General features: G+C 43.4%; 2 protein-coding genes across 2 annotated transcripts in view; both read right to left on the reverse strand.

The window, feature by feature from the left end:
* LOC306927801 (short transient receptor potential channel 4-like) overlaps positions 1-3,504 on the reverse strand; it is a 71,309-nt gene extending 67,805 nt beyond the window's left edge. The window contains exons 1-2 of the mRNA XM_079507651.1: positions 3,182-3,504; positions 2,511-2,650 (exon numbers count right to left, since the gene is read on the reverse strand). Coding sequence (XP_079363777.1) covers positions 2,511-2,650; positions 3,182-3,401 — 360 coding nt within the window. The 5' untranslated portion in view covers positions 3,402-3,504. The remainder of the gene's footprint in view (positions 1-2,510; positions 2,651-3,181) is intronic.
* Positions 3,505-15,399: 11,895 nt separating this feature from the next.
* Positions 15,400-25,063, reverse strand: part of LOC306927541 (short transient receptor potential channel 4-like) — a 110,115-nt gene continuing 100,451 nt past the window's right edge. Inside the window, exon 15 of the mRNA XM_079507315.1 lies at positions 15,400-16,314. Coding sequence (XP_079363441.1) covers positions 15,616-16,314 — 699 coding nt within the window. The 3' untranslated portion in view covers positions 15,400-15,615. The remainder of the gene's footprint in view (positions 16,315-25,063) is intronic.

Here is a 25,063-nt window from a genome sequence, read left to right on the forward strand (position 1 = left end):
TGGGGGTCCTTGACATGAAAAGGTTTGGGAACCACTGCCCTAGGGCAGAGGTTCCCAACCACCGGTCCTTGACCGGTGCCGGTCCGCGGGACATGTGCCACTGGTATGCAATCCCCAAGTTTTTCCGTCGTATAAAACGACGAGAGGACAAACACCAAACCTGAGTACTATAGTGACAGCGGATTTTGCCGTTGCACGTAGAGCACGAGTCTGCACGACCCTTAATCACCCATTAGAATGCAAATGCATGCCTTTGTATCCTCCTCGTCACTTTGAAAACGCTTCTGATTGTGGGGGGGGGGGGGGGGGGGGGGGGGGATGTGCGACGACACATCTTAACAGACTTTCCAAACAGCAGTGAAAAGTTTACTCTGGCCGTTCGAATGAAAATACCAAGGATTCGTCAGCGGACGAGTCAGTGACTGATTTATAAACGGCTTCGAGTCTGTGTTACTCTTAGAGTATATATGAATAGAGACGGCACCCGAGTTCTCCTTCCATCCACTTGCATTAAGTTGCTCAGAAGCGCATGAGGCGATTTCACTCCTCCTTCCGGTTAGGAACAGAGTGCATTCTGGGATTGATTGGGCCAAAGACATGAACGCGCTGCCATTGCACTGAAACCGCGTTCACGTGTCATCATGAACGTGTGCAATGATAGTCAACAGACCAGCGCGTTCATGTTCTTGGCCCAGCGCTGCAATACCAAATTCGGCCACTATGTCCATTGCGCCTCAGGGCTTCCTGCCGTCTCTATTCATATATACTCTAAGGTGTTACTTCAGTGTTGCGTAGCATAACAGTGACATCACTGTCCGATCCTTGGTATCTATCTTTACCGTTCATGTGTGGTCACTGGTCAGCGAGCAGCAACAACAACAGCTGCAGCCTATATTATCACGGTCGCTCGCGCTAATGAAACAAAACACTACACGGTGACGGCACAGGATTATTATTTCATGTCAAAACATTCAAGTATCAGAAGATGATGTTACCCAGGTAAAGTAATGTGTATCAGAAGATGATGTTACCCAGGTAAAGTAATGTGTATCAGAAGATGATGTTACCCAGGTAAAGTAATGTGTATCAGAAGATGATGGTACCCAGGTAAAGTAATGTGTATCAGAAGATGATGTTACCCAGGTAAAGTAATGTGTATCAGAAGATGATGTTACCCAGGTAAAGTAATGTGTATCAGAAGATGATGTTACCCAGGTAAAGTAATGTGTATCAGAAGATGATGTTACCCAGGTAAAGTAATGTGTATCAGAAGATGATGTTACCCAGGTAAAGTAATGTGTATCAGAAGATGATGTTACCCAGGTAAAGTAATGTGTATCAGAAGATGATGTTACCCAGGTAAAGTAATGTGTATCAGAAGATGATGTTACCCAGGTAAAGTAATGTGTATCAGAAGATGATGTTACCCAGGTAAAGTAATGTGTATCAGAAGATGATGTTACCCAGGTAAAGTAATGTGTGCGTCACTCTGAATGTTTAACTAAAGTTTTCCACATATATGTCCAAAGTAATTTCTGAAAAACACACAAGCCTAACCTTAAAATAAATAATCATACTTTGTTGATATAACGCCATTTAGGTCAATGATATAACGTTATGATGTGATATAATAATAATATAGCAGCGGGTAGCCTATTTAAGGGCCAGTCAACTGTCTTCCGTGAGAACGTTAGACCTCAGGTATGGGCACTGATGATGATGCAGAGCAGAGAACACGCCGCCAGCGCCCACAGAGTCCCCAGCGGGAATCGAACCCAGGACCTTCTAGCTGTGAGGCGACAGCACTACTGACTGTGCCACCGTGCCCCCGAAAAAAAACCTGCATTTCCGTGAGTCACGTCACACCTCCATATATGGTCACGCCTCGTGACATCATGCCTCCATATATGGTCACGCCTCGTGGCATCACGCCTCCATCTCCATATATGGAGCTGACCTGTTCTGACATTCCATATGTTGATCCTTCTCCACCCGTCCTTCCTCTTCGATGTCTCCCTTTGACTGATACCTTTCCATTCAAACTCTAGACGAATCTGCCCCAAAGTTATTAATGCAGCCGCGCCCGACAGCCGGCGACTAGAGTTCTCAACAGGCCCGAAACATAAGACCCGGCCCTACCTGGGCCCTCATCAAACCCTGTACACTTAAGACACTGCCCCCGCTGCCACCCTTAGATCGCCATATATGGAGCTGACCTGTTCTGACATTCCTTATGTTGATCTGACCTCATCAAACCCTGTACACTCAAGACACACTCCATATACTGTATGGCCAGTACAGAATTCATTCCATAATATGTTGATCTGACCCCCCATGTCAAAGCGCCAGCGCTCGGCCAGCAGTCTGCCGTCACCCAGGCGGATGCGTGCACGCGACCTTGCCCTTTTAGGGGCGATATTGCTTCTCGCCCTCAGGGTGTCTTACTGGTAGAGTATAGCATGCTTAAAGATGTATAACACCTTAAACAATTATTCTTTTGTTTTTGTTACCTTGGTGTAGGCAACGATCTTCAGTGAGATGGTTGCCAGGTAGAGAGAGTTCATGACAAAGTCCATCAGGTTCCACCAGTCATGGATGTAGTCCTGGAAACCACCGTCCCACATCTGTTTGATCTCTGTCCAGATGAAACCTGGCGGACAGACAGCACAACAATACACTGCAGCATTCACAATGACTCATTGGACACTTGTATATTGTTGCATTTGGGAACTACGCACAAAAACACCCACTCCCACCCACTCTTTTACTTCTAAAGTCTGTGATGTGACAATAAAACGCTGTGTTGTCTTTTTATATCTCTCGCATGAGTGCCTCTGTTTTAGCGCCCCACCTGCATTAAAAATCACACCCGTGTGAAGTGACGGGCGCTGATATATTAAACTCATGTTGATTAGGTGATGTAATGGTGATGAAAAAACAAACGGTGCCAACAAAAACATGAAATTATCTTTATTGTTAATGGCATTTAATGTTTGTGTCAGGGACAAGATGACGTAAATGCTCCCTTCATTGTCAATGGCGTTTTTAAAACAAACATTGAACTGTTTTTAGTTCAAACATTAAACCTGTATACAAAAAAAATCGAATATTTGACTTTGATGTACAGTGTGGAATACTGGGTTTAATGTTCTTAAAGTGTAATATTGCCGTATTGTCCTACCCAGCACCCAGGGCAGGATCATCCACTCCACGGCGGTGGGCGCGGGGCCCTGGCGGTCGGGCTCCTTGTGGACGATGTGCTGCGAGGCCAGCAGCAGTATGAAGAGGAAGGTCAGGTAGGACGTCGTGTGGCAGATGAACTTGATGAAGGGCTTGCGGATGAAGAGGCCGTAGCGGCTCTTGGGGGCCATGAGGTAGCAGAGGGCGAAGGCGGGGAACATCAGGCCGATGAACACGCAGGTGAGGAACTTCCCGGCCCAGTGGCGCCGCCTCCAGCCGGGGAACTCGTCGTACCAGCGTGACGCCAGCAGCTGCTGGCAGTTGGGCTGAGCCACAAACTGGGAACAAAGAGGAGAGGAGGAGAGAAGGGCATGATTTGCCTGGCATGGTGGTTGCATTCCAGTTATTTTCTTTTTTTTCCCCCACTTAAAGGAGCATTCAGTGATTTGTGTGTCATTTTTCCATGACATACAATTCCTCAGTAATGTCCATCCAATGTTCTTTCGTTGGTGGGTCCTGTTGGTACCAGCGTTGTGTGATCGCTTGTTGCTAAAAGGATATTGATTGGCCCAGACCGTTAGCTCAACCGTCTGGGCACCTAGGCTGCCAAGCCAGCCTGACGGCGTGCCGCGGGCTCGACTCCCGATCCCGACGGCCTTTGCTGCGTGTCTTCCCCCATCTCTTTCCCCATTTCCTGTCAGTCTACTTTCAACCTATCAATAAAGGCAGAAAAAGCCAAAACAAATATCTTAATTTTTTTTTAATATTTATCATGCATTAGAAACTCTTCAGGGATAATTTCCTAACAATAAAAAGGAACGTCTTAGGTATCTTAAAACACAGAATGGTCTCCATCGTGGAGTGGATATCCTGCCAGTATTTCTGAATTTTTATTTTCTAAAAATCTAAGTCAACCTCCTTGAGGTCCTCAAAACCAAGTACTGTCCCATACCTGGGCAGACAGGGCTTATTCTGTCCTAACCCGTTCCAATGCACTCTCCAACAGTGTTGTTTTCATCGACTAAAACTAACTAATGTTCGTCGACTACCTTTTTCCACTGACGAAAACTAAATGGAAACTAAATGAACACTAAGCTATGATGACTAAAAGTCATTTTACACTTGATTGCATGCTGAAAATAGCAGATCTACAAGCCCATAACACGTCACAGCGCGACACGTTGTGGGCTTGTAGATCGGCTATTTTCAGCATTACGACGGCATCAAGGCCCGCCAAAACACATTTTGTTCGACTAAATCAACTGTAGATTTAGTCGACTAAAATCTTGTTATTTAGTCGACTAAAACCAGACTAACACTAAAACATTCCAGGTGACTAAAATGTGACTGAAACTAAATGAAAACTATTCAAGAGACTATGACTAAAACTAAAATCAGAATTTGCTGCCAAAAACAACACTGCGCTCCAAGAGTCTCAGAGAGCCTCCACCGTCCAAACCTTCAACACTGCTCTCAAAACGCACCTCTTCAGTATGGCTTTCCCCAGCTAACTCCACCCCCCTTTCTCATCATTCAATAGAGGGTATGCACGTGACATCATCATCAAACCCGGAAGTTATGCAGGAATGCCTACTGAGTGGCAAAAAACTACTTTCTGGCCTTGACAGCCAGAAGTCCGATCTGATTGCATTAAACAACGTTAAACAATGTTAAACTCACTTTGCCTGTTGCTTTGCCACTCGATGTGCCATTCACTTTAAGCATGCGCATACCCTCTATAGCAGATCTACAATACATATATCGGTTATAGCTAAAAATGTAAAATGACATGGATGCTTTTCCGGCCATTTACAAATAGCAGATCTACAAGGTCACATTGTGAGCTTGCCTTGTAGATCTGCTATTTCCAAAAGATTTGTATACATTTTGATCTTGAGAAATGTAACATTCTGTATTCAGGCCTACGTTTACTACAGTAGTACATTTTTAAAGACAATACTTTTACTCAAGTACATTTTGAATGCCTAACGCAAAATGCATTAGGCACATGGTCAGGTGGCTCGATCAGCCTTAGAAAAGGTAACCGAGGGTCCTGAAAGGGGCTACAGTACATCAGCCCCATGGTGGTCTATAATGGTTTCCACTATGCCTTGTTGCACGCCTGCTTGTTGTTTTATTGTGCTATTTAGTTTAAATAATGATGTGTGAGGAGATGTGTTCATTCGGGGGTTATTGTGTGTGATGGCGTGTATGTGCATGTGTGTTATATGATGCGTTTAATGACCACATACCTGTGATAACAGACGGTTAGTTGTTGTTGGCACCATATGCTCTCTCCCACTTCCACCTTTATCGGAGTTGGTTTGCTAGGCTACTTGGTCATCATAGCCTACAAATAAAAGTGTTGTTCCTATAAGAATAAGTTGTTGTAATGATAGGCTACTCCGTTGGATCATCGGCAACCCACTGAGGTGTTACTTGTTACAATAGGCCTATAGGAATTTTTTTTGGAATACTGCTCGCAGGGCAGTTTAAATGCTGTATACAACCATGTTAATTTGCTGCTCTGAGAACAGAAAATGTAGGATGTCATCACATTTTGCAAGTTTTCAAATAAACTTAAATAATGTATACAAATATTTGTGCACGCGTGGCGTGCGTGCACTGCTTCAGGAAGCTTCAGTCTGATAATCAGCCATCCATGCATGTGTTCACATCATCATGTTGAAATGTGTGAGCTGCTGAGGACTGCAGGAGAATCACACTAGCCTACTATTTCTGTCTGACTTGACAGTTTATTCATCATATCATGCAAAGTAATTTGAAACGCCATTAGGCAATTGAGCAGCTGCTGATGCTGATAAATGTTGAAACTACGTTTCACATACAAATACAAGACGGGATCCAATGGTAATTACGAGCATTAGTCCGACATGCGGGAACAGTATGTCGAGTAGCGACCTCGCCCGAGGCCGTGTGGTGACGAGACGGCCATATATGGTGGCGTGACATGTAACGAGGCGTGACAGACTGACGGCCATATATGGTGGTGTGACGGAGTCACTGACAGGCTTTGCAGGTTTTCATAGTAATCTGCGACATACATTCGCAATTACTTGTGAGGACCTCAACATTACGTTTTCTTTTGTTTTTGCATCGATAGTTCACCCCTCAAAAAAACGTTTGTTTTTGTCGTGTTCCTATAAGCCAATAATTTGATGACCAGCAGTGGTTCCCTATATACTATAGTAAGTAATTGATAGAAAAACAATCTGGGGGTGAACAATCAAGTCGTACGATTTGTCACACACGTTACCGCAGTGAAATTTGTGCTCCGCATGTGACCCATCTTTTGGAGCGGTGAGCTGCAGCCGCGCCGCGCTCGGGAATAATTTGAGTAGTTGATTTGATCACCCAATCCAAACCATTGATGCCGAGTGCCAAGCAGGGAGCCATTGGGTCCCATTTTAACAGTCTTTAGTATGACCCGGCCGGGTATCGAACACCGACCTCCCAGTTTCAGGACGGACACTCTAACCACAAGGCCACTGTCTGGTATAAGATAAAGCATCAAAAGAGCAGATGAACAAGCTCACAGAGCTTGAGCTTGTGAGTTTGTAGATCGTGTTTAAAGGTCCTACAACATGAATTGTGCATGTGTTTTTGGGCCCCCTACGTGTCTATCCCCACTAATACCAATTTTTTTAACAATCAGGCTCTCATCATATTTGGGTTTTTATGTAGAGTGGTCTCAGGCCAACTGATTTGGTGCTACTTGTGATGCCATAAGGTTCTCCCTACTTTGTATAATCCCTCCCCATCTTCAGTTTCAAATGTGCATTTCATCTTGGAGGGGGGGGGGGGGCTTATTACAATGAGTCAAAGATGTGGGAGGGGAGTAGCTGAGGGATAAGGGTGTGGCGGAGAAAATAATTTGAATACAAAGTGCCCCCACCACATCTGGACATTGGACTGGTTAGAGTGGTGCAGGGTTCAGAGTGGTGCAGGCTCAAACCATTCGAAATATGTTTGAGCGACATAAACTATATGATATTAAATATTAAAAACTGTTTTAAAATGCATATTGTAGTTCCTTTAACTCTAATTCCAACCTCAACGTTTATTTATCATATTCTACTATACTTGTGGGGACGTTTGGTCCTCACAAGTACACGCACACACACACGCACGCACACACGCACCCACGCCCACACTCTGCTGTCATAGCCTGCAGTAAGCCCTAGGCTAAAATTAAAAATGCAGTTAAAGTCAAATCAACGGAGCAGTAGTTCAGCTGACATCATGAATTATTTGATCCAACCTATAGCCCTTCAAGTGTGAGAGCTTTGCTCTGACCAGTGAGTAACGCTTTAGGACTCCTCCACACCACAAGATCACAGGTTGGGGTCATGTGGTGCTTCACTTCTGTCTGCTTCTCATTCAAACCCTCACCCCTCGGCTCACATGGACACTCTTTTATTCTAGCTTCATCACCACAAGGGTCTCTTGGTGATGAGGGAGTAACTCACTCAGCTATGGGTGTTGCCATAGCTGGCCAAGTGGCCATAGACCATATTCACATCGCATGGCTGCCATCTTGCTATTAAGTTAATGAAATGCCACCCCGTTGCCATGCTGCTTTTTCAATGCAAAATGCCAACATGGCCGCCAGGTGAATAATATGGTCTATAGCAGAGTGGTTATTATACAACAGGTAGTTCCGACAAAGCAATATTATTGGTTGAAATATCTCTACCCATGCTTCAAACAAAGCATGACAGCCCACATATATCCCTGGGCCTTAACTGTGTTAACTGTGTGCAGCTCATAGATCAGTTATTTTGGCCACGCGACACGGTCGTACGACGGATCATACATTGGGATTCCTCCCACTGCACCGCGGGACCGGGCGGCAGCCCGGCGTTGACAGCTCAACTGCGTTGATTGGTGAGACGGAGCCTCTGTGACAGAGTGCTGCCTGCAACAGGGACCATTTCATGTCTCGGTCAATTACTGTTCTATATTTACAGGGAAACAGAGATAGAATAGCGACATTTATTTTGATTCGCCCCACAATATGAATACATTTTGATCTGTTTTGTTGGCAAATGTTGTATAATCGCAATCTGCAATAGGCCTATCTCACAGCCCCCTTTCCACACCCCTTCCGGTAGATAGTGGTGTCATTTAACATTAGCATTTACACGTCTTTTTCTCTGGAGAATCTAAGTACATTTCCTAATGTAAAAATGTGACAGACCAATATTATTATGAAGCAAACAAGATGGTAAATCAGCTCGAACAGATAGAACAAACCTTACCTGGAGAAAACAAAAGTTGTAGACTTCTTAAATTACCTCTGTTAACATGTAGTGTCTATGGAGTGATGTCACGCTATCACCACTAACGCGGAAAGGGGGCGTATTAAGGGGGCGGGGAAATTCTGTGAGATAGGCCTATTACAGTCGAGGGTGTGCTATAATGCATCAGTGATGCTCATGGTGGAACCTCGCTCTGCCTTGTTCCTGACCGCATGCATCACTGTCGTGCCAATAATCATGGTCAAGCACACACTCTCATGTGATATTATTATGTCAGTGGCACGTGCCACACAATGCAAAAATATATAAAACTAGAAAAAGTGCCCCTCGGGGCACAGGTCTCCACCAAGCCAGGTCAGGTTGTGGCCTCCTGGTGGCGCTATAATAGGCCAATGTGAAAAGGGTACCATTTCTTCATACGCCTTTGATGGCAATTGGATGATTTGAGGCATTTTGCATTTTGTTTTGCAAAAATCAACCTGTTGGTGTCGCTATAACAGGCCAATGTGAAAAGGGTGGGATATATTCCTCAGCCTAGTAAGAAAATGTGTGAAAGATTTCACGTAAATTGCATGCTGCATTCATGATTTGAGGCTTTTGTTCAAAATGGGGCAATCTTGCAAACTTTGAAAGCCAATTATAGCCAATTTGGATGGAATATGAAATATCAGACAGATCCGACTTGAGCACATGACTATAGAGATACTGTGTAACGATTTGTGAGATTTTTGGACAGAATCTGGAGGAGTAATATCAAAAAATGTGTTTTACAAAAGTCGGCCTCCTGGTGGCGCTATAAAAGGCAGATGCGGAAAATGCAGGTCAAAGGTTTGTCCTTGGCCTGTAGGGAGTGTGCATGCAACGTTTCACGCAGATCGGTGCAGTTTTAGGTAAAACATGTGAAAAGCTGCCTCATGGTGGCGCTATAACAGGCCGTTCTGGAAAATGTGGGGCAGAGGTTCATCGTTGGCATCCAGGGAGTGTGTGTGCAAAGTTTGGCATCGACCGGGTTAACGGTGCCGGAGATTAGCTGATAACGGACGGACGGAAGGACGGACGGACAGTCGGACACACGGACGGAGTGCAAAACATACTCTCTCCCCATGCCTTCGGCCTGGTGGAGACAATAAATCATTATAACTGCAAGTAACTGAATTGAGATTGCCTATGATATTTCGACCGCAGCTGTCAGTTACGCTTCCTGCAGATTAAAATTGTCAACAGATGAAGCCAAATGGAGCCCACCATAGATGGACTGTCTGTTATGGGGGGTCCTATGGGGGGTCCCTGGCACATTTTTTCAAATGGGGGTCTGCAGGGCTAATTAGTGTCAATTTGGGGACCAGTGTGTTATGCTTTTGTCTCTGTTGCAAATCATTTGTGAATTTAGAGAAACATGATGGGGACTGCATGCAGGTGGATTGGAGGGGTGAGCGCTGGGGAGATTGAAATGCCTGAATGAATTCCAGGCCTTCTTTCAGTAGTCAGTCTAAATTGGGGACTAATTTAGCCACGGGAGACCATGTGAATGCAATTACTACCTTGTAGAACAGAGAACGCGCTTTTCAATTCTTTATCCTTTGAGCCGACCCAGCCCCCCCCCCCCCCCCACACACACACACACACACACACACACACACACACACACACACACACACACACACACACTGTTACATTGTGGTGTGTGTGCAGATTATTTTTGAGTGGTGTAAACCACTCCTACAACTGGCTTTGTTGTGCAGAAAAAATGAGCATGGTTGCTATGTTCACCCTGTTCACCCGGGTGTGATTTCATACAACTGGCTTTGTTTGTGCAGAAAAAATTAGCATGGTTGCTATGTTCACCCTGTTCACCCGGGTGTGATTTCATTACGTCAGACATGATTTCATTACGTCAGACAGGCTAAGACCTTACACCACTCAGTTCACACGGGTGTGATTTTTTATATATAATTGAACTAATAGAACCTGCCTGCTTGCTCAGGGGATAACCGGTCAAACGTCTAGGTGAGACATGACCGTTGGCACAATCTAAATGTCTCAATAGAAGAGCAGGGAGACCTTTAACACACAATGACCGCCAGGATTAATTCATCGATTCATCGCGCATTGCCAAGGTTTTCCACTTGCAACCCTCATTTTGAAGAGCCAAATATCCGTAACCGGGATTATGGGTTACGATGACATAATGCTGTGTGTGGTGTCTTGACCGGTTGTTGTTCTCTCGCTCGGTGCAGGAAAAACCCGATGCGAGTATCACAGCGCCTGCTGTCGGCCGTTGAAAAACCTTGTTTTCACCAGAAACAACATTCATTGCGCCGATTTGGAGATACAGGCCATTGAAAGCTAACTTGACTCCGCCAGATGGGACAGCAGAGAGTACACTGGGTTCCCCCCCTCCTCCTCCCATCTGGGATCAAGGCGGGATCAAGGCAGCACTGTGTATGCCTTGATCCCGCCTCTAGCTGCGGCTGATTGGCCAGGCCGTTTGGTGGCCGGAGCATCAAGTCTGCCTGAGAGTTCCCAGATGGGAGCAGGAGGGGGGAACCCAGTGTACTCTCTGCTGCCCCATCATGCGGAGTCAGGTTAATTGAAAGCAGCACATAGAGCGCAAGTGGATGCACGTGCTAGGGCATTCACTTCTAGTCATTTTTACTAGTTGACTAGTTGCCTAGTCGACTAGTTGTTTAACTACCTATTATGTAAAAAATAAAATAAATTACAAAAATAAACTTTTTTTTTTTTTTTGGAAATAAATATTTGTACATTGAAAAAATGTGTACATGGTGACTATAACTATAATCTACCTGATCTTGAGGCCTACAAAATCGGGAAAAAAAATAATAAATAAACATTTTTTTTTCTTCTTATCAACTAGTCAACTAGTACCAACAAGGTCGACTAGTGGATTTACTAGTCGACTAGTAAACTAGTCGACTAGTTGCTTAATGCCCTAGCACGCGCATCTTCAAAATGGCCGCGGCCACTGTCCCACTTACACTGTGATACTAACGAGCGGCAGTTAACGATTCGATCCGATCAAAACATGGATTAAAGAACATGAATCCTAGAAACCGTAGGCTACGGTTCTGGCGGGGCTGCCGGACAAAAGTAATTCTGCGCTTACTACGTTTCTGGCGGGCTCCGTGTTAATACAATCACCCAAATGTATAAGTTATATTGTATTGATAATACTCTACCATACAGATTGGACACAAGTTACATAGTTAAGTTTATATGCTGCACGTGGGGGTGCTGATGTAGAATTGTAGATAGTGATTCATGAGGTTGGTAGAGGGTTGTTGAGAATGCTCTAGGCCAGGGGTTCTCAACGTTTTTGGCCGGGGACCCCCGGAAATGCTTTGGCAATGTCTCGGGACCCCCGCCCCGCCCCCTCCCGACCCCCAATATAAATTGACTGCTACAATAACCTTAAACCATTTTGGGCGGGAACCCCTTTTGGTGTTTTAAGCATTGTTATAATTTAGCTATTGAAAAATAGCAGATCTACAAGCTCATAGCGCGCCACCGAGTGGCGCGCTACGAGCTTGTAGGTCTGCTATTTTTGAAAAATCGTGAAAAAAAATATATATATATATATATATATTTTTTTTTGAAAATAATTTGGGGACCCCCTAAAATAATTTGGCGACCCCCCGAGGGGTCGCGACCCACGGGTTGAGAACCCCTGCTCTAGGCCAGTGGTTCCCAAAGTGGGGTCCGGGGACCCCTAGGGGTACTTGAGGGAGTTCCAGGGGGTCCCTATAGCTCGATTAGAGATAGTTAGGAACCAAATGGACCATATGGGTCTGTAACTCTGAGAGCATTTGGTTCCATTTGTACACTCTCAGAGTTAAATTAACAGCGGTTTTACAATATAAATTGGGGTACCAGAGATAGAAATGCCATTAAACCGGGGGTCCGTAGCAGTGTGAAACTGGGGGTCCATGAAATTAACATGTTTCGGAATCACTGCTAGAGCCGTAAAAATCCTCCCTTATCGGGGTCACTGGCATATGTTTTCAAATGGGGGGTCTGTGGCCTAATAAATGTTGATTTGGGGGTCCAAAGTTTGGGAACCACTGCTCTAGGCATCCTGCAGTCCCACCATCATGGCACCAAAGAACACGCGACAAGTGAGAAATCTCTCCAAATAGAGGGTGAGGAGGGGTACTGTATTTGTGACCAAGGCTAAGGACTGTACACTCTAAACATCTGTAAATCAAACGCCGAATCCATGCACCCACGCAGCCAAGAACCAGAGAGGACGCAGAGATGTTATGGAGTCGCGTATGGACAGAAACATTGTGTGTACTGTCAGAAGAATTATGTGACATAAGAGAAATGGCAGAGATTAAATTAGGTGTGTGGGATGTAGTATGTTGTGTGTGTGTGTGTGTGTGTGTGTGTGTGTGTGTGTGTGTGATAGATAAGATAAGAGTCCGAATAAAAGAGAGAGTGGGTGTGAATACATTACAGCACTTTAATCATTGTACTTTGAGGTTTCCCAGCGGCGACTTTCAGCTGTCTCTTCGTTCTACATGAAGTGCAGAGCTCCTTCCTTTTTGAATATTTCACCCATCTTTTGCCTGGAATAATAAACATCATCTATACAGGCCAGCGAATGGAGAAGGAGAAAAGTAAGTATAGCTTAAGTAAGAAAGCTTAAACTAAAATGATCCTTGTGATGGAAATACCACTAGAAAGCCTCTAGTGTCCCTATTCTGGGGAAAACATTCAGAGGAAAATAGCAAGCTCACCACGCGTTGTGAGCTTGTAGACCTGTAGGCTTCATAGGCGGTTTTTGCCGAATGTTTTCGTTGCCATGATGTGTAACTCCAAAGGTGGGCATAACACAAAAATAATTGCTCTATTTATTAGAAATTGATCCTCATTGACTTAAATATTCTACAGCTCCGGAGTTTGTCAGTTTGTTTTTAATTACAATTAACATTCCTGTTAATTTCCGGATCCAGATCCACGGTTCTAGTGTGTGTTTTCTTCCTAATAAAAATAGCATAATCAATAGAAAAGAAAAAGAAAAAGCCTGGGAACAGAGTCCAGGTGGCGTTCCATCAGAATCAGCTTAGTTTGTGTTCATTTACGGAATAAAAGAGAGCCTCCAGAGCAGTTCAGTCATACAATGTAAGTCAATGAGGAGCATATTTTCAATTATCAACGAGGAACATAGTTTGAATTATCAATTTATAATCAATATTCTTTTTTTCTTGCCCGCCTTTGAAGTTACACCATGGCAAGGTAACTACTGTACACAACCCAAACCTCTACCAAAGAGTCCTTAGCCCTGTAACACCAGAATAGGGCACATATTAAGTCACAAGGCTACCAGTCCCAAATTGGCAGATAGTTTCATGCACCTACAGTATATGGCCTAGAATTTAGAATGAGAACAATCCAGGCATTTAGCCGACACTTATCCAAAGCGACTTACAAAGTGCAAGATCAGAATAAGTGGCAGCATGAACTCTATTCGACAAACTACAGGGTAAGAGGTTGAGTAAATATAGAGTGCGAATATAAAAACAAAAAAACAATGGAATGCTACAAAGTAACTATAGGATACCAGGCAAACATCAGACCTAGAATCTGACGACATACCTCTAAATCTAAATAACATATTCTGCATCTGTGGACTAGCAAACAAGCATACATAATCATGTAAATAACATATTCTGCATCTGTGGACTAGCAAACAAGCATACATAATCATGTAAATAACATACATAGCATATGTGAACAAGTAACTAAACGTAAATATCTGAAATATCGTGGTTGACGTGACGTACAGTGCTACTGTATATATCTCCCATAGTAATCAACAGACTCAAGCCAGGTCACATTGTGCTAATAATACACTAGACTATAGAGGATGTTTCATCATGAGCAAACCCGATAAATGTATGAACATACGGTCAGGCATGTGAGAATAACGTTCCCATTATTTTTTTGCATAGAACAAACTATTACAGGTAAATTGCTGCACGGGCAAAACTTCAACACGCAGTAATGATAATGTGTGCCAGTGAAAAGTGCTACGACACAGACAGAAAAGAGAAGTAAGGCAGGGATGTGGATCTGACAACATAGTACGATGCATCCATTGCTCTTCATTGCCAAGCCTACAGCGAGAGGAGGGATACAGAGGAAAGAGACAGAGAGATATGTGGGAGAGGGACGGAGGTATAGGTAAGGGAGATGAAGAGGAGAGAAGAACAAAACCACATGGCAAGCAGCAAGTCTCACAAGTTGCACTTTTCCAGTTGTTGGGACGGGAATGATATAATAATTCATGACAATATCACACGGTAGCAGTACTAGTATCTTCTAGATGGATCGCACCCAGAGAGCTCTGCAACAGGCCTATCTCACAGCCCGTTTTCCATGCCCACTTCCGGTAAATAGTGGTGTCATTTAACATTAGCATTTACACATTTTTTTTCTCTGGAGAATCTAAGTACATTTTCTAATGTAAAAATGTGACAGACCAATATTATTATGAAGCAAACAAGATGGTAAATCAGCTCGAACAGATAGAACAAACCTTACCTTGAGAAAACAAAAGTTGTAGACTTCTTAAATTACCTCTGTTAACATGTAGCGTCTATGGAGTGACATCACGCTATCACCACTAACCCCGAAAGGGGGCGTATTAAGGGGGCGGGGAAATTCTGTGAGATAGGCTTACTGACCAGAAGACAGTAACCTAGTGACCATTGACCAGAAGACAGTAACCTAGTGACCATTGACCAGAAGACAGTAACCTAGTGACCATTGACCAGGAGACAGTAACCTAGTGACCATTGCGGATCGGACCAGAGAGAGTCACATCTCTGTTGGTAATACAGTGCTATTTAGAATGCACAAGCCTGCATCCAAACCAAAAGGCTCCCTGAGTCTTCAAAGATCAGCCTCAAAAGCCAATCATTAGTTTATTAATAACTGGAAAAAGCCAGACTCTTAGCAAAACAAACGACTCCCCAACAACAAAAAAACTAAACAAAACGATTGATATCTCAAGCAGCTCTCCCTATATGATCCTCTCTTTGATTGTCAGTTTCCTTGTACAGAATTTGTTGTTGTCCTGAGCCACCTTTGCTGTCCATATTCACACGGCGGTCACTGCGCTCATACATCAAAGGAGAAAACTCTCCTTTTCCTCCTCCTCAATGTCCTTGTCTCTGTCCTCGTCCTCCTCCTTCTCCTCCAACGTCTCTTGTGATCCAACAGCGTCTCCCTCCTCCGCCGCCTCTCCGCCCGACAGTCTCTCGCCCTCTTTAGCCCTATTGGCTTCGTGTGTCTTCTTGTCTGGCGCCGCGTGTGTCCCCGAGGGCCCGGACTCATCCGTTTCCCCAGATAAAGAGTGAACGTTCCCGGACTGCCCCGGTGCGTTGGCCCCTGCGGCTCCGGATCCGACACCCCCACCACAGGGGCGTTTCTGGTAAAGACTGAAGTCACCGGTGTCTTTGGGGAAGCTTTTCTTCCTTTGGCCTGCAGACTTATCGCCGCCGGAGCCCTCGTCCTCCGAGGGCTGCGACACCAGTCCGTTAGCCAGCCTGTTGAAGGGCTCGGGGGGCCGCGGCGAGGCGGTGGCCCCTCCCTGCTTGAGGATAGCCTTGCTGATGGTGAACAGGCTGAGTTTGCTTTTCTTCGTGACCTGGCCTCTGGCGGCGGGTGGCGAGGTGAGGAGTTTGAGCGAGGAGTTGGGGTACGCCAAGCTCGACTCCCCGGAACTCCCGCTGCAGGCGTTGGCAGACGCCTGCAGGACGGGCTTGCCCGACTTCATCATGCCCATGACCTCGTAACGGAAACTGGAGATGTCTTGCTTCAGCTCCTGAGGGAGGGAGAGAGAGAGAGAGAGAGAGAAATGTTTATATACAAATTAATGCAAAAACATTGAAATACTGCTGTCAACCTTCAAAAGTATAAAGCGTCTCCTATATTAGGATGTACAACTATCTAGAACTAGAAAATGCACAATCTTTGTATAGTTTCACAAGATAGTATTACTCAAAGTGTTAACGTAACACAACGTTTATTTTCTTGATTGTTTGTTCCACTTTTGCTTTGGCAATGTAAATGTATGTTTTCTCATGCCAATAAAGCTCCTTTGAAGAGAGAGAGAGAGAGAGAGAGAGAGAGAGAGAGAGAGAGAGAGAGAGAGAGAGAGAGAGAGAGAGAGAGAGAGAGATTCAGATTGAAGTGACAAACTTAGAGCTGTTGATACATCTGTTGATACAAGCTGTTTATTTTGAGTTGAGTTGTCGATCTTTTTGCCCTTTCCCCCTCTCGGTTTACAGTAGCTGTTGCTTCTGAATTCCACACTTGAGTGTCACCACTGGCGGAACAACTTGGTACCGGGCCAGGGGGGTGACCGGCAGAACAACTTGGTACCGGGCCAGGGGGGTGACCGGCAGAACAACTTGGTACCGGGCCAGGGGGGTGACCGGCAGAACAACTTGGAACCGGGCAAGGGGGGTGACCGGCAGAACAACTTGGTACCGGGCCAGGGGGGTGACCGGCAGAACAACTTGGTACCGGGCCAGGGGGGTGACCGGCAAAACAACTTGGTACTGGACCAGGGGGGTGACCGGTGGAACAACTTGGTACCGGACCAGGGGGGTGACCGGCAGAACAACTTGGTACCGGGCCAGGGGGGTGACCGGCGGAACAACTTGGTACCGGGCCAGGGGGGTGACCGCACGACTGGTGGAACAACTTGGTACCGGGCCAGGGGGGTAACCGCACGATCGGGCCCCGCCGAACCTGACTCCCATCGCTCCTGATTGGCTGAAATGTTGTCACCTACCTGAAAATGTAACTGTACCAGAATAGACAGAACTAAACACCACACTGAACAACCGCTCTATAGCAATGATCACATCGGAATATAGTGATTTAACCTTTAAACAAAACACTTTTTGTTTTAACCAAAAACTATCACTTAGCGTACCTTTAAGTCTGTCTGTGGGTTTTTTAAATATTGAAACCAATGTAATCCATTGGATTTTCTTTTTCTGAAAAGTAACGGTTCATTGGGACATAAACTAGTTCCACCCGGCATCAGTGATACGCACTGGAAGAGAAACTTTTAATGAGAATGAAATGAAATAATGGAAATAATAATACAAATATTATTTATCGATTAGTAAACTGAGTCACACTGCTCTGAAGAAGAAGAAAAAAAACGCTCACCTAGAATGAGTCGTCGAGACCATTAAATCAAATCATATTTAATTGGTAATTTTCCATCAAGATAATGAGACTGGAGTGCTGCCTGAACCGTCAATCCTCCATTAAAGCTATTAATGGAAACAATTTGCATGAGCTGTCTGGTAATAAGGCATGTTAAATGTTCTAATCTCACCTCTTCAGACTCCACCTTAGCCCGTAGCACAACCTTGCAGGCTTATGCAAAGGTTCAAATGTAATTCAGACAGATACCAGGTTCATTGACCTGACATTAAATAGTTTGTATAGTTTAAATGCACAGTACAGCTTATTTATTTTTGAGGGGCGCTAGCCCCTCTTGTGTCCAGCTTTTGGTGTATGTGCACACACTTTGTCGTATACACAAACATTAAATTAATAAATTCCCATTGACAACATTTTACGTCATAGTGTTTATTTTATGTCATGATGACATGACGCAAATTGTGATTGGCCGGAATGAGATGATGTACAATGATAAGAGGGCCCCTCACTTCACACAGGTGTGATTTTTTTTGGGGGGGATATTATCAGTGGCGTGCACAGACATTTAGAGGGGCAGGTGCTCAAGTGAAAAAAGGGCACCTTGTGCAGCGCGTGGAACCGGCTGGTTGCCTTAATAGTGTGACATTTATAGATTTTGGGTCAGTAATAATATTTAGAAACTATTTTTTTATCAAGAATTGATCAATGTCACCATGGTCCACATATACTGTACACTGTACAGCAAAATAAAAGTTTTAGTTTTTTTTCAAAAGGGCACATTGCTGTCAAGGGCAAGGGCAGGTGGTGCTCTAGCACCCCCTAGTGTCTATCTGTGCACACCACTGGATATTATGCTGTTTAGACTGATGACAGGTTCTTGGTTTACCTATGATGATCCTACTAGGATCCTAAATAAGCCCAGCTTTGTGTGTTTGTGTGAACACAAACATTGGCTGATGATTGGCTGATCACCCCATAACGATGATTTGATTGGCTGAGCAAAGTACACATTGAGGATAAAAGTGACGGCAGAAAAGTGAAGACGCCAACAGTGATTGGCCGGAATGACATTTGTGATGATTTGATTGGGTGAGCACGGAATGTGATGTATGATGATGATAAGAGCGCCCCTCACTTCATACAAGTGTGATTCCCCCCCCCCCCCCCCCCCCCATGCATTTGATGTATTACCTCGTGTATACCTAATTGCGAAGTGAGCACTAACTATAGAAGCTGGCCAAAACTGTGTGTCTGTGTGTCACGCTGTAACACCAACCGCCCGCCACCAGAGGGCAACTGAAATTGGAACGATACAGGTGTGTGTGTGTGTGTGTCAGACTGCCACAACAGCTTTGTTCGCTTCCCGCGTCTTACTTGTATTACACTTGGCTGCCTTTTCTTTCCCACTTAAAATGTAAAAGATACAAAAAGATTTGTTTCATGTTAGGAAAGTGTAGCTCGTCAATGTTGGAATATATTCCAAATACGATATAATCTCAGCAAGCTAGGTGATTTCTACATTGTATTGAAATAAACTTTATTCTTTTGGTATTCAAAAACAATCTGCTTTCCTGCATCTATTTATTCATATAGTTTATTGTAATTGTTTTTCTTTTCATAACAGAAGTGGTGGAGACCCCACTTTCCCCTGGATGTATAAATAACACATATTTACAGTACTATATAGTGACATTATGAAATGTATTTAGGATTCTCATTAAACACATTCTCACTCACAACTCGTCACGCTTATTATTTTTCTCGCTTTTTACCAGTAATTAGGCCAATTGCTTCCTCCTCACACATTTTCTGTCGTCACTGATGCTGTATTCCAGTGGTTCCCAAACTTTTTCATGTCAAGGACCCCCAAATTGACACTAATTAGCCTGCGGACCCCCCATTTGAAAAGACATGCCAGGGCCAAGATTTTTACGGCTCTAGCAGTGATTCTCAAACCGTTTAAAGGAGCATTCAGCGATTTGGGTGATTTGGAAAACCCCCCGGTCTGCCCCGGTAACAAGATGTGCACATGCACACGCACTACAGTGGGGGGACACGCGGCAGGCCAACAGCACACACACCAAGGTCGATCATGATTGGCGGAAGGCCCCTCTTTATCCTGATTGGTTGAAGGCTTGGCCACCTAGCAAAAAACGAAACCTAAGATTTTTTGACCCCCAGAGGGAGGAACTCGATCCTTATATGGTCAGCAGACTCTATAGTAGGGAGGATGCTTCGGACGTGGGGCGGCTCGCCGGAATCGGGCTGGCACCCTGGGTGCGTTCATGTGTGTCTGGAACTGATAAATATATAACTAAATATATTAAAATATAAGTTGACTTAACCCCTAAAATATATCTGTATACTAGGGCTGTCAATCAATTAAAAATATTGAATCGTGATTAATCGCATGATTGTCCATTGTTAATCACAAATGAATCACATATTTTTGATCCATTCTAAATATACCTTCATTCAGTGGTTTTCAACCCTTTTCATATCAATATTTATTCTGCATTTGAGTGAACTGTTATTTGCTCCTATATTACATGGTGTCTTATTGCCTTCCAAAATGTATGTCAAGTGGTCGACTGGAATAACCACACCGGCTCGGTTCCGGCTCACCACTCAGTTCACAGATGTGATTTTTTGTATTTAAACATTTGAAGTTTAAATCATGCACCTGGCAAACCACATTTAAACCTTTTCTGTAAAGGTCACCGCATGTCCTGCTGTCATGTACATGGTTGCTCCAAATTCCTTCAGAACAATACAACCTGGTGTAGTGAAGGGACAGTATCTTATTGTTTTGTTGTCTTTATTTTTGGCACACATGTTATGTTCTCTTCACACAGTTGCAGTGATTATGTCTTCACACAGTTATGCAGGGATCCTTTCGCAACAAAATCAAAAGGGCACAGTGAGCTTTTCCTACAGACATGGTGGCAAAACGTTTAGATTGCTTGAGTAAAGCTGGTATTGACCAAAATGTGATCTATTATAATGCATATTCTGTTGTGAGTTCAAGCAGAACCACTCAGATAGATCTGACAATCACATATAGAAACCTAATCTGATTGGTCCAAATCAAGCTGTTAAGTTGTGTTTATAGTATGTTATTGTTCATACCAGCATATTCATTTATCTTGCTGTTATGTGCTCCTATATTACATGGTGTCTGTATTACATGGTGCCTTCCAAACGGTATTTCATGTGATTGACTGGAATTACAACAGACATTACTAAAACAAAAAAACAAAAACATAGAAAACACCTCTGGACCTTATTTGTGACCGCACAACCATTATTTATGCTAAGTATACCTGCAAATAATCAACACATTCAAAGAAAAAATCATCATGCAACACTTTTATGTAGATGTGCTGATATTTATCTGCCTCAATTTTATCAGATTGTTCATGAATACTGTTCCCACTAAACCTATGTATATGGTATGTGTACATGGCACATGGCATTTTCAGTTTGCTTGAAGTAGTAAAACTATTTCCACATTGAACACAAGGGAACCGTTTTAATCCATTGTGTACAACCATATGAACGTCTACATCATTTGAACTTTCCCCTCAGGGTTTCTCTCCAGTGTGAATTTTCTGGTGTGTTTTAAGGTTGGACATTAGAGAAAATTGTTTTCCACACTGATCACATCCATGGGGTTTCTCTCCAGTGTGGATTTTCTGGTGTGTTTTAAGGTTGGACATATGAGAAAAGTGTTTTCCACAATGATCACATCCATGGGGTTTCTCTCCAGTGTGGATTTTCTGGTGGCTTTTAAGGTTGGACATTAGAGCAAATTGTTTTCCACACTGATCACATCCATGGGGTTTCTCTCCAGTGTGGATTTTCTGGTGGCTTTTAAGGTTGACCATTTGAGAAAAGTGTTGTCCACAATGATCACACCCATAGGGTTTCTCTCCCGTGTGAATTCTCTGGTGCTTTTTAAGACGGGACATTTCAGAGAAGTGTTGTCCACACTGATCACATCCAAAGGGTTTCTCTCCAGTGTGAATGATTTGGTGGCTTTTAAGGCTGGACATTTTAGAAAAGCGTTGTCCACACTGACCACATCCATAGGGTTTCTCTCCAGTGTGAATTCTTTGGTGCTCTTTAAGGCTGGACATTCGAGAGAAGTTTTGTCCACACTGATCACATCCATAGGGTTTCTCCCCAGTGTGAATTCTCTGGTGGCTTTTAAGGTTGTGTATTTGAGAGAAGTTTTGTCCACACTGATCACATCCATAGGGTTTCTCCCCAGTGTGAATTCTCTGGTGGCTTTTAAGGTTGTGTATTTGAGAGAAGTGTTGTCCACACTGATCACATCCATATGGTTTCTCCCCAGTGTGAATTCTCTGATGCATTTTAAGGCCAGACATTCTAGAGAAGTGTTTTCCACACTGATCACACCCATAGGGTTTCTCTCCTGCGTGGATTTTCTGGTGGATTTTAAGGCTGGCCTTTTGAGAGAAGTGTTGTCCACACTGATCACATCCATAGGGTTTCTCTCCAGTGTGAATTCTCTGGTGGCTTTTTAGGTGAGATTTGTACTTGAAGTGTTGTCCACACTGGTCACAGTCGTTCGGTTTTAGTTTAGCCAAGCTTATATGTTCATTTACTGTTGGTAAGACAGGTAGGCCAGACTGGTGATGCAACATTGGATTGGGAACTAATATAAAAGGGAAACAAAGAAAACATTGAGAGGTTGAAAGACAGAACCTGTGCATCTTGTACCGAAATGAATCAACGCAAATTATTTCACTTTGCTGTGCAAGTAGCTTCATAACAATGACAAAAAACTTGAACATAATAATGACAATGATAAATTAAATAATAGCCTAATATATGTTTATTACAGATCTCAATCAAATTACAATGAAACAGTGGAAGATTCAGAATCCAATGCATAGAGAATACTATGTTTTAATTATCAAAATGTGACAGGTGAAATGTAACATACCATGGTCTTTGGGTTCCTCCTGTTGAGCAGAGTTGAAGTTGATAGTGTTCATCTTCACCTGAAGTCTGGAGTCCACAGTCAGATCTGATCAGAAATGATTGATTTCCTGGAGCAGTTGTGAAGAACTGACAAAGACCAACTCTTCTTATACTAGAGAGCCTGAGGTGGAGCCACTAACTGCTTGGATTGATAGGCCAAAGAGAACAATTAACCATCTATCAACCAATCACAACCTAACAACTTGTAAATGTGCTCCACTCCTCCCTCCTCCCCCAGGCATGCTCTATGCAACCCTCTAGAAATAAACTGGTGAGATTGCTTTGTAAGCTTCATATTTAACATATGAATCTATCTGATTCTATATTCATTACATATGCATGGACATATGTACATAGTATTAATAACATGCATTTTTCAGTATCAACAGGATCCTACAGTGAGGATCAGGGTAAAATATGTACAGTCTAACAATATTGAATAATTTAATTGAATATTAAGTAATTGAAGTAGTAGTAATTGAAGCAGAGCCATATTTCTTCAGTAACAACAGAACCTATTGCTGTCACGGATGCAGACAGAGTTGAACCCAATTGCAAAGTCACAACAAACAAGAGTAGAATAATAAAGTATTCTTACACTGAAGATGCAGGCAGGAATCAGGCAACAGCAAAATGCCAAAGTAGTCAAAACAGGAAACAAGCAGGACATCAATGACACCAGGTTATGAACTGACAATGAGTGTTTGCACTGAGTCCAGTTTTATAGGGAGCAGGTTGATTGGAGAAGTGTTCACTGCTGGGCTGATGAGGTAGTTGAAGACAGGTGTGTAAATGGAACTGGGTGTGCTGGAATGGGATATGGGAGTGGCCAGTGTGGAGTCACAGACTGAGGGAGAGACAGACTGTGACAATTGCTCATTATATCTTAATTTATCTTGCAAAATGCTATATATTAAATGCTTTATCTTGCTAAATGCTATATATTAAATGCTTTAATATACCAAAGTCTACTATTGACTCTATATTTTATGTTACTGTCTACATTGTGAAACACATGAACGCACAGCACTCCTACAAACCACAGATACATCACAATAAATACATTTAGTCTACCAGTTATTTGTTTTCCAAGACACCAATTTATATACAAACAGTCTTCATAAATAGTACACACGCCTTCACATCTAGACTTGTAAAGTATTCTAATTTTCTGAATTTGACAGTAGCCTATTTTATTGATAACTTTACACCTATGTAGGGTATGTGCACACTTCTATAGTGACAATGTAATGACATCTAAGACATTTTTAATAACAAATCGTCAAACAAACGTGTGTACGAAAGAGGTAAACATTGTGAAAATAGCAGATCTACAAGCCCACAACAGTGTGCAGTGTGAGGTGCTGTGAGCTTGTAGTTTGGCTATTTTCACAACATCAAACATGTTATATTAACCTCTGAACCCCCATTCGTTGTTATAGCCGATACCATCCAATCCAGGAACACATTTTGGTAACATTAGCTCAACAAAGATTGTTGAGCACTTTTCTGAACCTTGAACTAACATCATGCTCCTGCATGACTGATGTTCAATATGGAAAATGGTGCATATGGACAATCTTTCATGATAAACTATGAGCTATACTACTCACTGTTTATCCTGTTCTAAAACCTGTTCAAGTCTATTCCTACTGTAACTTCTGCAGCATTCATAAAATGTACTGTTTTCTGGAGAGCTAGATGGTGAAACGGTGGTTTGGATGTTTGTGGGTGAGCTTGGTGAGGGGAATATTGTGAATGGAAGGAAAACATACAAAGCTCAATATTACATACAACACAGCATCTGTGTTAATTGAGGCGGGTACAGATGGAGTATTGGTTTTATCTGGTGGTCGCTTGTTAAGCTTGAGAAGTAGTTTACAACATTATGTAATAGCCTATGCTGTAATGTACACTATATTGTTAAGAACTACACTTTATTCAACTGTGTGTAAATCACATACAGGGGTGGATGCTACATTGAAACTTTTTAATGACGAAACACAGTAGCCTATGATTGGTGTAGGGATCTGATGGTTCTGTTGACAGCCTGTGTCCAGTGTGATGATGTGTGATGATGGTCCATCACCCTCTGTGAGCTGTCTGTATGGAACAGTAGGCCTAGGTGAATTGATGGTCCATCCCCCTCTGTGAGCTGTCTGTATGGAACAGTAGGCCTAGTGTGAATTGATGGCCCATCACCCTCTGTGAGCTGTCTGTATGGAACAGTAGGCCTAGTGTGAATTGATGGTCCATCACCCTCTGTGAGCTGTCTGTATGGAACAGTAGGCCTAGTGTGAATTGATGGTCCATCACCCTCTGTGAGCTGTCTGTATGGAACAGTAGGCCTAGTGTGAATTGATGGCCCATCACCCTCT

Source organism: Electrona antarctica (genome assembly GCF_951216825.1).
Source record: "Electrona antarctica genome assembly, chromosome: 8".
NCBI classification, from domain to species: domain Eukaryota; kingdom Metazoa; phylum Chordata; class Actinopteri; order Myctophiformes; family Myctophidae; genus Electrona; species Electrona antarctica.